The 22,965-nt window shown below is 31.3% G+C and overlaps 1 protein-coding gene across 2 annotated transcripts in view; it reads left to right on the top strand.

Moving 5' to 3' along the window:
- LOC145324371 (FMRFamide receptor-like) overlaps positions 1-22,965 on the top strand; it is a 97,558-nt gene that overhangs the window by 56,529 nt on the left and 18,064 nt on the right. For both annotated transcript variants that reach the window (XM_080166976.1, XM_080166975.1), the window contains exons 10-16: positions 5,619-5,706; positions 6,168-6,239; positions 8,756-8,798; positions 10,132-10,179; positions 11,609-11,679; positions 18,317-18,361; positions 20,771-20,853. In XM_080166976.1, coding sequence (XP_080023102.1) covers positions 5,619-5,706; positions 6,168-6,239; positions 8,756-8,798; positions 10,132-10,179; positions 11,609-11,679; positions 18,317-18,361; positions 20,771-20,853 — 450 coding nt within the window. The remainder of the gene's footprint in view (positions 1-5,618; positions 5,707-6,167; positions 6,240-8,755; positions 8,799-10,131; positions 10,180-11,608; positions 11,680-18,316; positions 18,362-20,770; positions 20,854-22,965) is intronic.

Genomic DNA, 22,965 nt, shown 5'->3' with positions numbered 1-22,965 from the left:
AACATCCAAAGCCGCAGCTGCTAGCCACAACTTGTCACTCTTGGCTGCTGACGCGGCATTTTTGTTATGCTATCTTCTATTGCATATAAAAATAAAATGAGATGAATGTTTGCAAAATCAGGGGGGAAAGGGATAGGACAATGAACAATAACTTTATTTTACCCACAATTCTTGTGTGTGAATATCTGATTTTGTAGATTTTTTATTGTACTCTTTCTCTTGGTGCTACCGAGGGAATTACAGGGCTGAAAAATGGCCGATAAATTTATGTACATACATCCCAATGTTAATACAAAAATTATCCCTTTGTAGATTAATATTAGTGGTTGAGACGTTTGGGAACTCAACTTAATAAACCAACCAATCAAAAGTCCCCAAAGTTGTTAAGCTAACGAATAAGAAAACGTTATTATAAAACTTTGGGGACTAGCGTTTTAAACAGAGTATTGTCCTTTTTCTCTCTGTGGTGATACAAATTTGAATCAGAATAGTATATAATGTGAATGGTAAAGAATAAAGATGGATCTAGATTTCCTTTAAGAACCCAGTGCATAGTCGAGGACTCTCCGCCCCCCCCCCCCCCCCTCTTATTAATGGAAGCTCTAAAACTGTAGGACAAACGAACACTAACAATTGTAGAGTGTCATAACTGAATAAGCAGAATGTAAATGTAAAAAGTCTAAACAAAATTGTAAGTAAATAGTAATAGTGTGCATTGTTGTAATAGGAATCATCAGTCCAAAAAAATAATGATAAGAGCCATTCGTTATGGACGGACCTACCCTAATAATAGAAAAGCTTCGATTTTAAATTCTACCCTCCTAATTATCTTCCTTTTTTCAAAAACATTAAATGGGGGTGCTATGCTCGCTTGGCGCTTAAAGGGAAAGTCCCAAATTTATAATTATGTATTTCAACAATTTTTATTGAACTCCGGGGCAAACTGGAAGAATATAAATATATTTAAATGCGTTTTATGGGTATTGTCAAGTTCAATTCCAAAATAATGCACAAAAAGATCAATTTATAATAGCCTTTATTTTTATTTCATGTAAATTGATCTTATATAAAAAATCTTTTTATAGCGGGGCTTGGCAGCTTGGTTCTGCTTCATTTAAAGAAAAAAGCAGCGACAACGGCTTTTATAGCTCCTGGTGTTAGCCAGAAAAAGCCGTTGTCGCTTTGCCTAAAACTGCCTTTTGAGTTCTGAACAAACCTCCCTCCTGATCAAAATTTTTTATAAACTAAAAATAAAGGTCGTGGGTAGTTTTTTTTCTATGCTACGACGACCCTAACCCAGTGTGGTCTAAACCTGACCCCGCCATGCAAGGCTACCCAATATAACCTAACCCAACCTGACCTGAAGCATTAAACAAACAAACAAAAAACTAGTCAACGCCTTATTTTTTATATATTTTTTTAGTAGCGAAGCTACTCTACAATTCGAAATGTCCGTCTGTCTGTCCGTCCGTCTGAGACAAAGTGGGGGAAACGTGATTTTCTCGGCTCCTATAAAAGATAGACAGCTGAAATTTTTAGTGAAGATTCTTATAACATATGCCCATCTAATCTATACATTGTTTTGTCCAACCGTCTGTCATTTGGGGTGCTAGATCGATTCCTACATTTTCATGTTTTTCTGATTTTCTCAACTCCTTTTTAAGATAATGGGCTGAAATTTTCAGGGATTGCTTAAATTTACATTTTACATATTTTCCTTAAGTTTTATTACGATTTTTTTTATTTATAGGGGTGCTAGATCGATTCCTAGATTATTAGGTTTTCTATTGTTTTCTCAATTCCTATTCAAAATTTACGGCTGAAATTATCAGGGATTGTATATGCTAATAGTCTACATATTTCCATCAAGTTTCATTAAGATTTGTTTATATATTGTGGTGCTAGATCGATACCTAGTTTTTCTAATTTTTCGTGATTTAAAGGTTGCGTGATTTTGAAGTTTTCGTCATTTTCCTATTTCATCAAATATATAGGATGACACTGGTATATGGTAAATATATTCATAATATATGTACATTCATAATTTCTGAGCTTCGCTACTTATGGATGCTGTCATCCTTGTTTTAAGTAAAAAAGTGGGGGTAATCTTTACTGGAGCTTTAAGGAAAACCCAGGGCGAGAGAGAGTACATTTTGATGTTTATTACACCAGATTTTAAAGTTTTATTATAACGATTCTCATTCGTTGTCTCGACAACTTTGGGGACTTTTACTTTATTTTGATTGGTTGGTTCCTTAAGTTGAGTGTCCAAACGTTTCAACTACTAATTGTAATCTACATCCCTTTAGATCCCTAGGAAAACCGCCAAGCTGTAGATTATAAAATTTCCGGGCAACTGCGCGGTTGACTAGCTATGCTTATGTAAAATATAATTAATTCAATTAAAAAGCAGATAAACTTTTCTTTATTTCGATTTAAAATTCAATATAACAGAAAAATATTGTGAAAAGTTTATTTTCCATCTAATTTCAACTTTCACACTTAAACTTTAATGGTATCAAAAGTTTTAAACTTTTTTCCTTGGCTTATGTAAAACGAGAATTTCTTGTGATCAGTAGCGTTCACAGGTTTTTTCTACGGATGTGTAAGTCCCATCACTAATAAAGAGAGGGGTAGGTTTCTGGTAGAATCCGTAAAGGTGTGTGTTTTAAGGCTTAAAAATAGTAGTAGAACGATCATATTTACTAAATATGTGTGTTTTTTATTGAAAAGAACTATAGACAAAAAATATTTTTAAAAAATAACATAAATTTTTATCGTTCTACTACTGTTTTTCACTTATAACACATAACCTTTACGGATTTTACCAGAAACCTACCCCTCTCTTTATAGTATGGATGTATAACCCATACAATTACCTGGATCCAGTGATGGGAAACTTTATTGTCTACTAGCTAATTGCTTTATGCTCTTTTGTAGCTACTTTGCTGTCTTAATATTTACGACACTGTTGGTTTATATTCAAAGATCCAATAGAAAGATGGCACAGTGTCCAGGAGGTGGGAATTACAGATATTTAACCTATTCTCCCTAATCGTATAGTACTTTTAACCCCCCCCCCCCCCCCACTACGATCCCCCCTGAGGACAAGAAATGCATTTTAGTTTTTAAAAATGTGTTTTCACAAATTTATGCATTCAAACTGTAGATGATTTTTCTTGTAAATAATTACATCATCCTTGAAAAGTAACGAAATATCAATTATAAACTGAATGTCAGTATGTCAATTTAAAAAATTTGAATTTGTTTTCAAGATTTATATTTCTTTTTTATATATAATTTCAAATTCCTTGGACAATGAGGCATGACATTATTAGAGAACCCCCACTATAAATTCAAAAGTCAAAAATAAAAAATATTTTTTTATGGGGAAAAAAATATGTCGAGTTTTTCTTGATTTTAGGTCGGAGCCGGAGCCGGAGCCGCACCAAAATCAAACGGCTCCGAAACGCTGAAAAATACCTATACAGTCACTCAATAACTTTCATGCACAATAGAAAATAAACATCGGATGCTTTTTCAAGACTTAAATGTTAACCTAAATCAAAATTGCTGTCTATCTAAAGTGTTTATTTGTCTCATTTTGGATGGCTTGCTGTATTTTACGGATGTTATCATCCTGGTTAATTCACTAAACAACTAAGAGTTTTTCCCACCGCATTAAAATTATTTTTATGACAAATGTTGTTTAAGATCCTTTTGACAAGACCTATTTAAAATGATAAATTGTTCCAAAACAGAGAAATTTAAAACCTATTTTGTTCATAAAAACATTCATACATTAACAAGGATAAAATTTTCCTAAACAATACAGATAGTAAGGAGAAATAAAGCCTTGCATGGTGATTCTTGTATTAAACAGGTACAATTTTGGAAGTGTAGCACCTCTATAATCACTGCTCTAGAGAGTCAATATGGCCATTTCATGTTTAGATAAAATTTTTAAAATTAACTTTTTTTATTATTGATTCTTAGCACAATGAGACACAGAATTCTGTATAAAACTATTGATTAAATGTAAATATTAGACTGTTTTTTTTCTAATCTTTAATATTAAATTATTGAATTTTCTTTAAATATGATTGTAAAATATTCCTCTTTGTTAAAATGGTCCAATTAAATTTTTTTTTAAACTAGGGAATTAACTTTTTAATTAGAGGAACAATGTTTGTACAAAAGATATTGAGAATTATATATATAGTTTATATCAAATTTTAGGGTGTACAATGTTCAAAAACGACCCAAGGAACTTAATTAGGGAGATAAATTTTTTCTCTCTTATGATTTCATATTGCCGAACATTTGTTGTATACAACCACGCCATTTTATTAATAGTGCTGCCAGAAGCTACATTAGAAGGTGTTGGACATTGGACTGTACGTTTCACTGGTGCCTAACGTTTTAAAGACAAGGCTTCTTATTTGTCGGCTAAAAAAATTACTTACTCTACTGGCATTACATACAATTATAGAATTTTTAACAATAAACATTTTATATGCATTTGGTCTCCGACTAAGATTATTTCTTTGTTAACTATATTAGAGTTTACCTTTCTTTGACATATTCTTTCTTCTTGTGGTTGTATGTGTCCTTGTTTTATGAATTCCTAAAAGTCTGGAAAGGAAATTGGATACTTATATTAAATTGATATTACCTAGGGAGGGAGGATTCATTAGGCTGTTTATTACACTAGTCCCTAAAGTTTTATTTTTTGTTGGCTTAACAACTTTGGGTGCTTTCGATTGGTTGGTTTATTATGTTGAGTGTCTAAACGTTTCAACCACTAATTGTAATCTACTGTAGGGGTAATATTAAGTATAATCATTAGTGATCCCTGATTATTTATTACTAAATAAAAGTAATTATAACTGACAAATTAATGGATGTAGATTATTTGTGGATATTATGACTGGAGAAAACTTGTCATCAATTGAGGTTGCTATTTTTCCTCTCATTGATTGATCAGTTTCTATATCCAATAGAAGGGGAGGATGGGGAAGATAGTTATTTTAGTCTGCTACAAGTTTTCTTTATTAGAGTAGTATTAGAGGACCAGAAGGTATATTCCCTGAAGAGTAGAATCCGAACGGTTCATTGGTTACCGAGATCTTAAGGGACAGACAGACAGACAGACAAACATAATTCTTCTTTGTTAGAGTAAATGATAATCTTGTGTAACATCCAAGTAATAATAAATCCATTATTGTGTTAAACCTGTGTGGTGTAAAATGATAGAAATTTAAATAAGATTGTTTTTAAAACATTTTCCTCCCAACTCCGGTTTCTACAGTACATTTTAATACTTTTTAAAATACTAGCAGCTGCAAATTAGCTTCTGGGAGGCTCTATATTCAAAATGGTAGATAAGGGACATAAAAATCGTCTTAAACCATCCCAAGGAACAAATCTAAAATTAAAATAGCCTTAAAAAACAAAATATTCTTAGGTGAAGGACAGAAAAGCTAGATTTTGCAAGATTTTGTTAGGTGAAGGACAGAAAAACTACATTTGCAAGATTATGCTAGGTGAAGGACAGAAAAGCTAGATTTTGCTAGGTAAAGGTCAGAAAAGCTATAGTTAAAACCTGTTTTTTTTAGTATTCAATGAGAAGAAAGGCGAGTATGTTCTGGATATAACAGATCTTAGGGTCAACCAAACTTATCTAGAAGTTTTTACATGGACCAGGTAATATTATTTTTCTTACCCCTATGCTGTCTGTATCTATTTAACGTTCAAAATATCACTTTTTGTTTTTGATGAAAATTTACATCTTTAAAATGTATATCTTGCAGTTAGCTACGAGATCATTAGAGGTTTGAATCCTTTAAAGATAATATGTTAAACAAGATATAATAAGACTGAGAGATATTTTTAATGTGCAAGTTATTTTTCATAAAGCTTAGTGTTCCTTATTATATATGTAAATAAGTAAAGTTTTCTTATACTTTCTTTACCTCACAAAATTTAGTTTTTAAAATTCCCCTTTCCCTTTTTTTCTTTTTACTGGGTGCGAACAACTTGTTTACTAAAAACGGGTCAATTAATCTAAGAAGTAAAACCAAAATGTACATTAAGATCCTATCTAAATCCTTTCCTAAAATAATTTTTAAATCAAATAGAATTTAATTATGAACTATGATTTTTAGATTGTTTATAATGGGTATAATACCACCATTAGTTGTCTCCTATCTCAACTACAAGATATATAGCGCAGTCAGGTAATTAGTTTTCTTGTGATGATTTCTATAAATAATGGGTATAATACCTCCAATGCAATGGTTGTCTCCTATCTCAACTACAAAATATACAGCGCAGTCAGGTAATTATTTTTCTTGTGATGATTCCTCTAAATAATGGGTATAATACCTCCAATGGCTGTGTCCTATCTCAACTAAAGAATATACAGAGCAGCGCAAGATTCTTCTAAACAGTAAGCATCTCAGGGATCTAAAGGGATAAGACAATGGCCGATAAATTGATGTACATAACCAATGATAATACACAAAATTACCCCTCTCTTTAGATTACAATAAGTGGTTAAAACAGTTAGACACTCAACAAAGTGAACCAATATATCTCAAATCAATGAAAGTCTCCAAGGTTGTTAAGCCAACGAATAATAAAACGTTATTATAATACTTTGGGGACTAGTGTAATAAACAGCCCAATATCTTCTCCACCCCTGGGTAACTTAACCTTTTTGTAAATACATCAAAATCTCTGTTTTTTTGTATTCAGACATCAAATAACTATCTAAATTCCTATGCGTCTATCTACCTCATATCTCTGGTACTATAAATCTAGTTTAAATGCTATAAATTTTGTTCTAACCTTCCTCGTTAGTCCTCTTTCGGACATGTAAAGATTTTCGGTGTTCTTTTGACTCTACCAGTTTTACAAGAATTAGGTATAGCTAACAAGAGAAATAAATCTAAAATAATAATTGGGGGGCAGATAAAAAAGGTAGTCAAATGTCGTTAATTCTACTAAGTGTTGCCACCAAGCTGAAAATCATGTATTGGTTATAGAATCAATTTCGTTGTTAGTATAAGCTGCTAATTTTCATAGTTTTAATGTAAAACATCTATATGGACTATATAACGGACAACGCAAATAAAACGTCTTTAAAAAGGATTTTAACATTCATAAGTGACAAAGATTAAAACTATATATATTCCTTTGAAAGTAAAAATAATATAAACAGACAGGAGACAGACTAAGTCAAAGGATTATATCATTCCTAATTACAAGTAGCATTGAATAAACTCTAATGCTAAAAATTTACATCGAAAAAAAATAGTTTTTGCACCAAGATTAAAGTAACTAGTGGTTCTTGCCGTACAGTATATAACAATCAAAGGCACAACTAAACAAGCAAAAAAAATCATCCAAGCAAAAATGCTTATAAAAATCTATGATATGTAATGTTGCTATTTATATATGTTGATTGTCCCTTATACTTTACATTGAATTTTCAGATTTATTCACTGTGTTACACTTTACTAATATTTGACATACATACTAGCGGGTATGCCCCAAGAGTCCTCTAGGTGCACTTGAGGATAGTAAGGGGGTGGGGGGTAGATATGCTGAGTATTGACCCTCTCTTTCAATATTAGGTTTTTAAAAAGTTTTTGGGGAAGGTTTTTTCTCCCGTAACCGAAATCTTACAAAAAAAAAGATACCTTACTAAATTATGTAATAGGATTTTAGATGCTACGCTTTTAGTGAATAGATTATCCTTGTTTCTAAACCAATTAGCAACAAGTTATCAAAAATATTATGACTCTTAAGAAAATGTTGTTTATGTCACTTATTTACTAATTAGTTATTCAGTTTTAAATACAATTATTAAATCATAAGCATATAAAAACAAGGATTAAAACATCCATAAATAGGTTAGGACAGAAATATATATAAGTTGGTGAAAATATCAATTGGAATATGTAGAACTAATTGTGAGGGAAATTTTCACATAAAAAATTCAGTAATTTATCTTTTAAAGTAGCTAAGTAATTTTATTCTTCACGTAGGATTACATTTCTTTAGTTTTTAGAATGGTAACCCTTATATGAATTACATAAGGTCATTAAAACTTTTTGTTAAAGAAAAAATTCCTTTCAGCTGTCAATCTTTAAATAGATAGAAACAATGTAAATCACACTTTATCTAGAGAAAATAAAAGAGCATCAACAACAGGCTGAGAGACTTTACCAGATGCTTAAAGGGAAGCTGTTTATAATGCCTATAAAAATGACCAATGATATGCAAATACAAAGACTAAATTATTAGCTGTTTATTGACCTAGTCCCCAAAGTTTTATAATAACGTTTTCTTACTCGTTGGCTAAAGTTTGGTTGGTTCATCAAGTTCCAAACCAATAATTGTTATCTACAGATAGGGGTTATTTTGTGTATCATAATTGGGGATGTACATCAATTTAACGGCCATTGTCGTATCCCTTTAGATCCATGAGTTTAAATTATGTATCCTAATGGTTTAAACCATTCAGATACCTTCAACTACTCTAAAATAAGGTCAAATCCGTACGTTCGTTCATCTGTATTTTACTATGTCTAAAAAAGGTCTCATATTTTGTTAAGATTCTGATTGTAATTTTTATTATAATTCTTCAAAAATTTCTTATATTTGTGGTTGTTTATAAAAAGTATGAGTTGCGCTACTAATAAATAATTTTTTTCTTGTTAAAACAAATATATTCTATTTGTTTTAGAATTGCCAGAAAGACCCGTCTGCGTATGACAGCCATGCAAACGGTGAGTACATTTATTTAATGAAGAGACAGGGGCTATTTATTATGCATAGCTGGACAAATATCAGCCATGTGACGTCATGAAAATGAGGGAGATGAGAGGAGAAGTGGGAAAGAAAACCCCTAAAAAAAGAGATGGATAATCCCTCATTTTTATGACGTCACATAGATGATTTTTGAGACACTTTGTCCAGCTACTATTACCCTAGTCCCCAAAGGTTTATGAAAACGCTTTTTTTTACATTGGTTTAACAACATTTGGGTCTATTGATAAAGGGGTAGTTTCACAAAATGCATTTGAACGTAATTTAGTGAACCGCATATTTTTTGCTAATGGGTTAAACTATAATTATATTGCATTTATTTGAAATAAATTCAATTTTCTACCACGTAGTTTTGAAATTATCAAGACTTGAAAATCGGTTTTTTGTGATATACCTATGCAATTTAAAAAGACGATTTTCAAGTCTTGATATTTTAAAAACTACGTGGTAGAAAATTGAAATTCTTTCAAATTTATGCCATATAAATATAGTTTAACCAATTAAACAGGAAAAAAAATGCGGTTCACTAATTTAGGTTCAAATGCATTTCGTGAAACTACCCATTTTGATTGATTGGTTAATTTAGTTGAGTTTTATTTTGATCTAAGGAAGAATTTTCTGGACCATAATTGGGAATGCACATTAATATATAGGTTATTGTCTTATCTTTTTATATCTCAGTTTTTCTATGATTATATTTGTCAAGTTTAACTCAGCAAAGCATTTAATACATATAAATTAAAGGGGGTGGATAGTTATACGCCTCCGGACAGGGGGTGGCACTTTAATATAGACCCCCTGAAAATAAAAAGGAGTGTAAAAAAAGTGATTAGCGCACCTCCATGGCAAAACGACTTGCACGCCACTGTTTTATTAGGTTGTACTTTAATGTTTTTTACGTCGGTCCTTACCACCTTAGTTTAAGAGTGGCTGCACTTCTAAATTTGGTGTTGTCATCTATTGTTAAGATAAATTTGCATGGTGAAGTTTTATATGAGAAAGATATTGACAGATTTCTTCTGACATAATCGATTTACTATCTGACAAAATAAATGCATTTTTCAATCTTATTTCCAAAATATATTTATCCATTTCTCTGTTTTAAAATGGCACAAATAAAAGATTTTTTTTCCGTTTGTCAAACTAATTCAGTTTATAGTGTAAATTGAGCCTATTCAAAGCTTTCTTAAAGATTAAAAAATACTACACTTTAGAAATATTGTATTATAGACAAAACAGCCTTTTCCTAAATGTTATGAAATATTTAATATATATTTGTTTATGTATTTTTAGGCCCAGAGTAGAAGAGGTGAACCTAATGGAGTTGCTAACCGTCAACAGGTGAGATTTTTAACAACAAGTAGCTGCACCTCTAGTATCTAGAAGCTCTGTGTTTTTATGATCTAAGAATGGACTGAAATAGCATAAAACTATCCTAAGACGTAAATAAAATATCCTAGGCTTTAAAGTGGTTCAGAAATTTCTTAAATCTTAACAACAGACAAAAAATTTACTACTTTATACAAGGCTAAAGATGATTCAAAAGAAAAACAATGATGACAACATCCATAAAGCAAAGTTCTTAAGTGGCAGGAATAATGAACATTACAACTTGTAGAGTGTCAGAACTAAATGAGCAGAATATTAATAAGTCTAAACAAAATTGTAAGTAAATTTGTTGTATATTTTCTTAAATATAGGATGCTGTTTCAGGATGAATTTAGATTTTTAGGATTATAGAGACGCTTCACTTATATTATTGTACCTTGTGGTAATAGGAATTAATATTCCAAAAATCAGATGAAAAGGATAAATATAACATGCAAAAATTAAAAATTAATTATAACATTACAAAAAAAGTAAAATAAATCAGCATGTTTTAAATGGACGTATGGACTTTTCTAAATCGTAACTAACTGTTATACCTGTTTTAATTTACCTGTTTTAATTAACGAATTGACGGACGGACGGGCCGACGTTAATATACAAAAGCTTCGCTATTAAAAATACAAGGAAATTTTGCTTTATTACTCATGACATGCTATCCATAGAGCATAACATAATTAATTTATGATTATTGATTACCATTCTTTATTAAAAACTTCCCAAGCATTCTTAATCATTTTCCTACAGAACATCAACTGGGATCTGAAGGGATAAGACAATGGCCGATAAATTTATGTACATCTCCAATGATGATAAACAAAACTACATGCTTTCCATAAAGCATACTTTAATTTATATAATATTATAAATTACCAATCTTTATTAAAAACTTATCAAGCTTCTTATTCATTTTCCTTTTCCTTACGCAGAGAATTTCATATGAGTTTTGGTAACAAGTTTTAGGAAAATGACTTGTTCATCAATTGATGATTCATTTTTAAAAAAAATAAATGAATTGAATTGACAATTCTAAATCAGATTTATTACTACGATGACTTTAAAATAAATAAAAAAACTAACAAAACTGGTATTATTAAAATTTTTTAGTTTTAGAAAATTTTCTGTAGTACAAAACATGATTTTTCTTCATGTTTTGATCTAGCAGATATTAATCGGTTCTTGGCCATATTTAAAATTCATGTTTATCATCGTATTACAGACAATTTTCCACCAATACTAAAATAAAAATCATAAGATTAATACCAATTTTCCATGAATAATAAAATAAAAATAACAATGGGTTTATTCTATTAATTTTTCATTTTTATATCCACAGAAAGCTGTCTATAATACGATACGATAAATAACTGTTATTCTTTTTTAGAAGAATGATGAGCATCTCTCCCTGACTTTGGTTTGCATTGTTCTTGTTTTCCTATGCTGTAATATATCAAGGTATGACATTTTTTCAAGTAGCGCAGCTACACTGCAATCTTGGTATGTTCGTACGTCCGTCCGTCCGTCCTGGCATGATAATACTTCATAATAAAACTTAAAGTAATATGAGTAACCCACGTCCATAACGTACCACTCGTCACGGGTTTTTAAATATCGGTTTAACACGTCATCATAACTTAAGAAGTTAAAAATGGAACCTACTAATATTATGTCAGATGTGCGACATTAATATTTAGAGCAGGGGGAATGTCTTAGCCAAATTTTAGGATTTCTGACAAAAATCCCGAAATCAAATGGTTGGTTGTCTATTGGATGTTACTTAACTCCGTGTGTTTGGACAGAACAGACAAGATTGGCCCCCCTTAGTTCTTAGTTGTTGGGCCTGACGTCACAATGATGATAAACAAAATTACACCTTCTGGAAGTTATAATTGGTGGTTGAAACGTTTGGACACTTAATTTAATGAATCAACTAATCAAAATTCAATAAAAGTCCCCAAAGTTGTTAAGCCAACGAATAAGTAAACGTTATTGGAGACTAGTGTAATAAACAGCAAATTCTTCCCTCTCTATCTGCGCCATGAATCAAAGAAAACAAAAAGACAAAGATACAAATCTTTTATTTATTTTGCAAAATTGTTTTTATTAAACCATTATTATTCGAAACAATCAAAATATATTAAATCAAATTCTAAGAATGGAAATACGATTTATATTTATTTCTTCTTTCAATATAAAATTACCATAAGTATTTTTTTAAAACAACGCCATACAAGATAAAAATTAATCTAGGTTTCATCAAGGAGGAAGGGGACTGTTTTTTACACTAGTCCCCAAAAATGTATAATATATTTTTTCTTATTCGTTGGCTTAACAACTTTGGGGACTTGAATTTTGATTGAATCCAGAAGAGTATCCAAATGTTTCAACCACAAATTGTAATCTAAAAATGGGGTAATTTTGTGAATTATCATTGGGGATGTATGTACATCAATTTCTCTGCCATTGACTTATATATACTTTCAGATCTATGTTCCTTAATACTATACTAGTTATTTCTCGCATCGTATGCATAATCTTATGATTGTACATTTTTATATTCGTAGAAAGCTGGATATAATACGATGTTAGACATAGTTTTTTCGTATGGATGAGAACCGAGAAAAATATTTATATTCTAGGATATTTATACTCTATCTTGTCAATGATTTACTAATAATTCATTACCTAATATTTTTTGACTATTTGGATCATGGAAAGAAATCGAAGTAGCTGTTTTTATTGTATTTTCGCAATTGGCCCCGCAAGCTACTGTGAAAAGTCGACGAAACCCGCTACTTCTTTTTCTTTCCATGATCCAACTGTTTTGCTATTTTGAAGCAATACTTGCAAAATTGTATAAACACCATTACCATGATCGCATTTATTATTTTTCTGATCATTGAACACAAACTATATGCAGAAATTTAATTTTTCATTATGGCTTCGAAACCGGTTAATATCCGGTGGATTGGAAACGGTTCTCAGCCACACTGAAAAATAATGTATAGCATTAAAATACAGACAATATTTCAAGGATATTAAACTAACATTCATAAAGTTAAGACCATTTTCGTTAGCCCGGGGCTAATAAACCTGGTTTTCATTTTAGTATCCGCAAGGAGCTGTCTATAATACGATGCGATAAATAACTTTTTCAGCTATCAGCAACAAGGGAACAGAGATGATAAAATCCATAAGTATCGAAGCTCAAAAATCATGTATGGACAAATGGACTAAGGGAGTTAAAAAGAGAAAAAGTAATAGAGGGAAGATTATAATATAAAATCACAAAAACTTTATAAACAACAATCGCTTTCAACAATCACTTCACAACTATTAAAAGTTGTATTAAAAGATCTAAAAAACCTATCAGACCCATAATATCACGTAGATCCAAGAACTTATTGCTAGGTAGTTTAATTAATTGAATTAATTTGTTTTTCCTTCTCTCTCAGTCTCAAATTTCCAAGTGGTCTAAAGGGATAAGGCAATGGCCGATTAAATGATGTACATCTCAAATAACCCTTTCTGAATTATAAGATTAATGGTTGAAACGTTTGAACACTCAACTTAATAAACCAAACAATCAAAATTCACTAAAGTCACCAAAGTTGTTAAGCCAACAATTATAAAAACGATATTATAAAACTTTGGGGACTATTGTAATAAATAGGCCATTGTTGAAAATTGCCTTTACCAGTAATGAAATATATTGTTATCTTATGAAAAGCTATTTATCGTATTGTATTATAAGATAACTTTCCCCGGATAGTAAAATGAAAAATAATAAGATTAATTCAAGCTTCGTATGCTTTGTGGGGCAGAAGGTTCGGTCTAACAAAACTGGTTTCAATATTAAGATTTTAATGTAGCTTAGAACCATCCCAAGACTTAAGTCTCAAATAAAATGGCCCAAAACCATTACGGTGCTATTTGAAGCTTACCTAAATTAGGAAACTTAATCGGTTTATTAATTGTTGAGATCTTAAGCTTCAGACAAAAAACAACCTTACTACTTTATATAACATATTTTTGGGAGGTAAATTCCTTCTATCCCTGTATTACCTATTTTCATTATCTATCTTTATTCATTTACACTTTTGCTAACATTTGATGATGTAAAAACAAATCGGGGCTACCAAAATTGGATTTAATCTGTAAAAAAAAAGATTTTGATATCCTTGGAAACCTGTCTGCATCATCATATAATTATAACTTTCTCAATCTTTCTTTTTTAATGTTTGTCTATTTATCTCTCTTTAATAAATAGCGACTGTGCCCCTAGTTTCCAGGACAATGACGTAAACAGGCAGGGGATTTTTACCCCCCCCCCCCGCCACCTCTCATATCGGAGCTATAGCACTTTAAATTCGACAAAAGTACAGTATATGGAAAGCTGTCTATAATACGATGCGATAAATATCTATTCTATATTGGTATATCTTTATCTTTTTGTTGGTTATTTGTTTGTAATTATACTAGTGGTGTCCAATAAGGATTTTCTCAGTAATAAATGATTATCTTTATGGATGTTTTCATCCTTGTTATTCTTGGTTATTTGTTTGTAGTTATACTAGTGGTGTCCATTAAGGATTTTCTTCGTAATGATTATCTTTATGGATGTTTTCATCCTTGTTATTCTTGGTTATTTGTTTGTAATTATACTAGTGGTGTCCATTAAGGATTTTCTCCGTAATAAATTATTATAACGTGCATATGTTACAGCTAATATTTTTATAATAGCCAACATTTCTACTTATTGGACATTCTTCATTTTTTGTGAATAATAATTGATATAATCTAGAGACATACTCTCTAAATCTGCCAATATGAGAACAGTGGAGGTACATTCTTGGCATGTTATTGGTTGGAATTATCGTAGGAAAGGGCATACATTTTTCATTTTATTCGCATAATGAAATTACTATATCATGCAAAAATTGATTTTCTTACATAAATACAAAATTAATCTACAAAATTTAGCATGTTGGATTGTATGTACACAAAATGAATAGATTGTTGTTTTTATTTATCATTATTGTATGCAACATATTATTTGCAGGAAGGGAGGGAGGGGACATTGGAGTGTTGTTTTTATTTATCATTATAGTATGCAACATAGTATTTGCCAGAAGGGAGGGGACATTGGAGTGGTGTTTTTATTTATCATTATTGTATGCAACATATTATTTGCCAGAAGGGAGGGGACATTGGAGTGTTGTTTTTATTTATCATTATAGTATGCAACATAGTATTTGCCAGAAGGGAGGGGACATTGGAGTGTTGTTTTTATTTATCATTATTGTATGCAACATATTATTTGCCAGAAGGGAGGGAGGGGACATTGGAGTGTTGTTTTTATTTATCATTATAGTATGCAACATATTATTTGCCAGAGAGGAGGGAGGGGACATTGGAGTGTTGTTTATATTTATCATTATAGTATGCAACATATTATTTGCAGGAAGGGAGGGAGGGGACATTGGAGTGTTGTTTATATTTATCATTATAGTATGCAACATATTATTTGCCAGAAGGGAGGGAGGGGACATTGGAGTGTTGTTTATATTTATCATTATAGTATGCAACATATTATTTGCCAGAAGGGAGGGAGGGGACATTGGAGTGGTGTTTTTATTTATCATTATAGTATGCAACATATTATATAAGGGAGGGAGGGGACATTGGAGTGTTGTTTTTATTTATCATTATAGTATGCAACATATTATTTGCCAGAAGGGAGGGAGGGGACATTGGAGTGTTGTTTTTATTTATCATTATAGTATGCAACATATTATTTGCTAGAAGGGAGGGAGGGGACATTGGAGTGTTGTTTTTATTTATCATTATAGTATGCAACATATTATTTGCCAGAAGGGAGGGAGGGGACATTGGAGTGTTGTTTTTATTTATCATTATAGTATGCAACATAGTATTTGCCAGAGAGGAGGGAGGGGACATTGGAGTGTTGTTTATATTTATCATTATAGTATGCAACATATTATTTGCCAGAAGGGAGGGAGGGGACATTGGAGTGTTGTTTTTATTTATCATTATAGTATGCAACATATAATTTGCAGGAAGGGAGGGAGGGGACATTGGAGTGTTGTTTTTATTTATAATTATAGTATGCAACATATTATTTGCAGGAAGAGAGGGAGAGGACATTGGAGTGTTGTTTATATTTATCATTATAGTATGCAACATATTATATACAGGGAGGGAGGGGACATTGGAGTGTTGTTTATATTTATCATTATAGTATGCAACATATTATATACAGGGAGGGAGGGGACATTGGAGTGTTGTTTATATTTATCATTATAGTATGCAACATATTATTTGCCAGAAGGGAGGGAGGGGACATTGGATTAGTTATTTCTCGCATCGTATTATAAACGGCTTTCCGCGGATATAGAATGTACAATTATAAGATTAAAACTACTTTTTTTAGCCCCGAGGTGCCGAAGGCACCGGCTAAAAAAACTGATTTTAATCTTATGATTGTACATTTCTATATTCGTAGAAAGCTGGATATGATACGATGCTAGACATAGTTTTTTCGTATGGATGAGAACCGGTTCCATCGAATGAATACGAGAAAAACTATTTCGCTTTCTTTCAACAGAATAGCCTAAACTTTCCCATCACAAATTATCCCATTGCAAGGATCTTAGAATATGAATATAAATACAGACAGATAGACAGATAGTATTCCTGTTACTTTATCATTTATGCTAGTTTCTTAGATTCACAAGATTAATTATATTCTTGTTTATGTAATTAATATCCTTTAACAAATGTATCATTTTATTACAACTGCATAAATTGTCCCTTTTAGTAGAGAAGCTATTATATTATTCCAAATGTTATTTAAACAAATGCTCTTTAATTCTCCTTCACCTTATTCTTTTTCTTATCCATGTTTTTTATGTTTCGCTACTTATAGATGTTGTTATCCTTGTTTACTATATAGTAAGACCAACCCCCACAAAATAAATATATATATATAATATACTGAAGTCCCCAAGGTTGTTAAAAAGCCATTCTTTTTTTATAATGTGCGGAAGTGAATGCATACCTTTGTTGCAGGGGCTGTTTATTACAATAGTCCCCAAAGTTTTATGATTTGTTTTCTTATTTGTTGGCTTAACAACTTTGAGGACTTTAAACATTGATTGGTTTTCATGAAGCTGAGTGTCTAAATGATTCAACCACTTATTATAATCTATAGAAGGGGTAATTTTGTGTACCATTATTGGGAATGAACATCCAATTATCGGCCATTGTCTTATCCCTTGAGATTCCTGTCTTTGTTGTGCATATATTATTCCCAAGCTGTTAATCTATCTTATCAATAATATATTTATACAAACAATAAAATAATCCACCGATCTAAAGGGATAAGACAATGGCTGATAAATTGATGTACATCCCAAATGTTAATACAATAAATTACCCCTTCTGTAGATTACAATTAGTGATTGAAACATTTAAACACTCAACTTAATAAAACAACCAATCAAAAACCATCAAAAGTCCTAAAAGTAGTTAAGCCAACGAATAATAAAACTTTATTATATTACTTTTGGGACTAGTGTAATAAACTTCCCATAGTCCCCTCTCTCTCTCTCTCTCTGAAAATAATCAAAAAATAATAATAATAAAAACAGTATATATTGTTCATGCTAAAGGGTGCAACTGATATATGATATTATATAATATTTTAATTTTACAGGCCTCTAGGGGAGAAACTAACCCTGTCCCCATTTTATATATTTTTAAGTAAACGTTAGGGAGGTTTTTTTTTATTTGCAATTTTTCTTGGGAGGTAGGTAGTACCTATTACAAGCTATTATACAAAGAAGAGCCATATCGGTTCAGCAGTAGAAGACTGGTCCTCATTGTATTATAGACCAGTCCTCAGCAATGATGAAGTATCAAGTATAGCATCATATTACAATAAATTTTCCTGTAATATCATAAAAATCATAAAATCAATATTAACCCTTATGGGAATTTTTATTTTAATATCCGGGGAAAGCTGTCTATAATACGATGCGATAAATAACTATTAATATTTTTTATGTAGGTGTATTCTGACTGTGCATGATGTTCTTATTCTTGACGTTCTCAGGTATCACTTATTCTATTATATAAAGTACTAGCGGCTAGAGGCCTCTAGTGGCACTTGAGGAGGGGAAAGTCGAATTTGATAATCCAATTTATTATAATAGATTTTAAAATAAAAAAACATTTTTTTTGGTGGAAAGGGGGGGTGACCTCCCTCCCTATTTTTAATTTTATTTTAAAAAAAATTTTAAATTGGGGGGGTTGATTTTTTTTCTAGGGGCGATTTCTCTTGGAAGGGTGGTGGTACCCTCCACCAAAATAGTTATAAACCTTCTCGGGAAAATGAGAAGCTACCTGTTAAGGAGAACCCGATCGGTTCAGCGGTTACCGAGATCCTTCGGTACAAACAAACAGACACACAGGCAAAGATCCTTTTACTTTATCATAAGGATAAATTTTTTTGTATATCAAACATTTTGTTGAGTTCAATGTGTCTTTGATTGTCGTTCTTCAAATAAAGAAAGCCTAAAGTGTTATGTGTGACGTCATAAAAATACATCTCTTTTTGGAGGGTTTCCTTGCCGTCTTCTTTTCTCATCCTAAATTTTTAGACGTGGGGAAAAATTGTTTTCGTGAAAAATCCTCCAAAATCACATAAAAAAATCTACAAAAATTGATTAAAATCTTATGGTAATAACCCATCTATGATTTTGTTTAATTTTTGTAGATTTTTAATGTGATTTTGATGGATTTTTCACGAAAACAATTTTGCCCCACTAAGCAATTAGTGGGGCAAATTTTTTTCAGAATCCACCTCAGATATCTGTAAGTCAAGTGTTTGAGTAAAATTATTTACCACATATGTAAAAGAAATATAAGTTTGAATCAAGTATTTCTCATAAAAACAAGTTGAAAATGAAAATGTCCATTGCCTAAAATAAATGCAAAAATAATTTAGAAAGACTACTGGAAGGTGCTAGACCCCACTTGCAAATGTTTATGCCTAGTCCCCTTTATTAAAGTTTGCCTTAGTTGGATTGCGAAGACGAAAGAAGTCTCTCAATGACGTCATAAAAATGAAGAATGAGGAGAGGAGGAGTGGAAAAGAAATCCCCTACAAAAGAGAAGGATAATCCCTCACTTTTATGACGTAACTTGATGATTTTTGAGGGACTTTTTTTCGTCTTTTTGAATTGCAGTAATTTTTCTACATAAATCTGGTTTTAAAGCCAGTTGAGGTAGAACTTTTAAATCTAATTAATTATCAATTTTCGAATCCCTATATCCCTGAAGTAACTGCGCTTATAAAAAGTTTTTAATCTTATTCATTAAGAATATAAAGGAACTTCTGCACCATACAATTAAACATGAACCAACAAAAAGTGAAGAAAAATTTTATGACGTTTCATTCAAAACAATGAATGCAATTCTTTATCTGATTAAACAAAACTTCATTCTTTTATAGTGGTGAAAAAATAGTTCGTCCATACCTTAAACATTAATATCTGCTTATTTAGAAGTCATGTTCTATGTTCTACAATTTTTTCTGAGCTTTTGTTTTTATGTATGTTGTCATCCTTGTTTTGTGTTGGATTTCTTAATATGAATGACAAATAATACTGTACAATTAAAGATACCAGAGTAATAATAAATAGGAAATAGGGCAGAGGAAAAACTCAATCAGGGATCTAAGGCAAAAGACAATGAATGATAATTTAATGTACATCCCCAACATTAATACACAAAATCACCCCTTCTGTAGATTACAAATGGTGGTTGAAACGTTTGAATGCTCAACTTAATAAACCAACCAATAAAACTGTCGCCAAAGTTGCTAAGTCAACAAATAAGAAAACGTTATTATAAAACTTTGGCGACTAGTGTAATAAACACCCCAATGAACCCTCCCTCCCTGGGAAAAAATAAATAGTTATTACTTCCTTATAGAAACCTTTAAATTTCTCCCAGATTTTTTCCTAAAAGAGATAAAAAAAGGATGACAGCATTCATAAAAGTGAAGCTTTAAAATTCACAGTGTAGTACAAACAAATAAGCAGAATCTAAAAGTATAAGGACAAACTATATTTTTACATTTATTGAAATTCACTAAGATGTTTAACCTTGTTAACCTAGGAACTGAATTAGATGTATAGGATAATTATATCCTAAAAATAGTAGTATGTTTTAAATGGACATAAGGTAATGATTATAGTATATAGGTATGATTATACAGATAAAAATGTAGCAATATGGTATTACATTCATTATTAAGGGAAAGCAGAAAGTGTCATGTGTGCGTGACGTCATAAAAATACGCCTATTATCCATCTCTTCCCCACTTCTCCTCTCATCCTTCCTGTTTAAACATTTTTTTTATGAAATTACAAATGTGATTTACTGTCCCGAATGTGAACTATGCTTCCCTGCAGCCAAATTTTTATGAAACGCGTTAATAAATGTTTTTTTTATTCAGGACGTGCATGGATGCTGGTAAAATTGGACACGGGTACCCAATGTGGAATATTATACTTGGTTATATCAGCCATATACTACTAGGTAAGGTTTTTATACAGGGAGAGAGGGGACATTGGGTTGTTTATTACAACAGTCCCAAAAGTTTTAGACGATGTTTCCCTATTAGTTGGAACTTCATTTTGTTTAATTGGTTCATTATGTTAAGTGTCCGAACGTTTCAACCACTAATTGTAATCTGCAGAAGAGGCAATTTTATGTATCATCATTGGGTATTGGGAGGAGTCATTGGGATGTGTATCACACTAGTCTCCAAAGTTTTATGATTCGTTTTCTTATTCGTTGGCTTATCATGGAGACTTATAGAGACTTTCATTGAACTGTTATTGGTTGGTTCATTAAGTTGAGTGTCTAAATGATTAAGCCACCTATTGTAATCTATAGAAGTTGCAATCATTGGAGATATGCATCAATTCATCGGCCATTGTCTTATTCCTGTATATCTCTGAAGGTTTTCAGTAGCAAATCTATTCTGCTACAACCATTAAACTGGTGTACAAGTCGGTAAAATTAGATATAGCTACCCAATGTGGAATATTATATATCAGCCATATACTACTAGGTAAGGTTTCAAGTAGCGAAGCTATTCTATTCAGGGAGGGAGGTGACATAAGGCTGTTTATTACACTATTCCCAAATCTTATAATAACGTTATTATTTCGTTTCAACCACTAATAATAATTTACAGAAAAGGTAATTTTGCGCATCTTTAGGGATGTACATCAAGCTGTCCACCATTGCATTGTCTCATCCCTTTATATCCCTGAATTATATAACAATCATTAAAATAGTATTTAAGTCGGTAAAATCGTACTTAGCTACCTAATGAACTCGAGCTCAACTATAGACCTTTATTTTTTACATAGATTTCTTATTTTCATAGACTATTTTCTATTTTTCACTTAAAAATTTATAGTTACAGCATTATAACTGTAAAAATCATTATGATATAAATAATAAAGTTGGTAGGACTGCATTACAATAGTTTTGTCATAATAAAAACAAGGATAGCAATATACATAATTTGAGCACCAATTTGACATTTGGTTGGGGTAAGATAATGTTTAATTATTTATATACATCCCCAATGATGACTATTACCCATGCTGTAGATTGAAATTATTTGCTAAATAGTATCAACATTACTAGTTAGGAACCCACCAAGCAATATTCAACAAAGGTATCCAAAGTTTTTGAGCCAACGAATAAGAACTTTGGGTATCAAAGTAATTTATAATTGTCCACTCCCTCTATTCAAAATATTCAAAATGTCTTTTTAATTTGATTAAAGGATTAATCTTTATTTTAGATAACCTTATAATAAAGTAACAGGATGTCTGTCTGTCTAGCAAAAAGATCTCGCTAATCACTGAAACGATATAGTTCTCCTCTACAGGGTAGCCTCTCATAGGTCTTTGGAAGGTTTATAGCTATTTTAGGGAAGGGTACCACCACCCACCCAAGATAAAATGCAAAAAAAAACATAACTAACCCAATCTTTCGACAAAAAAAGTTTTGGTAAACAGCTGATCTTAACATATACATATTGAAAAGAAAATATTTTACATGCTTCCATAGGCATCTTTGGGTGCATCCGCTAGTGAAATAAAGTAAATAAAAATGTGCAACTATAATTACATTCAAGTGTATACTAAAAAATAATTTTTAAAGAGTTGCACAAAACAAATAATAATTCACCATACGGTCTGAAACCTCAAGAGCGCACTGTAGTACATCAATGGCAAGGATGACATCATCTAAAAGTTGTAAAGCTCATCATTAAATAAGTAAATATTAATTTATGCCAAACAGATAACGTGAGTTGACGTACACACGGTCAATGTGAGTTATAAAGATAGCTTCTTATTCGGCATTGATTTCTTTTTTTAGCTGACAAAATCCCATTTCTTGTATAGAAAATTCGAAGACTCCAATGACATTAACTAATCAGTTAGTGGTTAATGTTGAGAAAACCTGTCTTGCACGTCAAATTTTCCAGAGAGACAGACGGACGGAGGGGTTATTGATAAAGAAGATTCACAACTAAAAAATATGCATAGATTTTTTTAGTTAATTATGCTCATAATAATGGGAATGTTGACAAGAAGTTTCAGCTTTCTATCTTATATAGGAGCT

Source organism: Acartia tonsa, chromosome 7, assembly GCF_053477335.1.
Source record: "Acartia tonsa isolate MP-2025a chromosome 7, ASM5347733v1, whole genome shotgun sequence".
Taxonomy (NCBI): Eukaryota; Metazoa; Arthropoda; class Copepoda; order Calanoida; family Acartiidae; genus Acartia; species Acartia tonsa.
The sequence above is the reverse complement of the archived record's forward strand: the minus strand, read 5'-3'. Positions and strand labels throughout refer to the sequence as shown.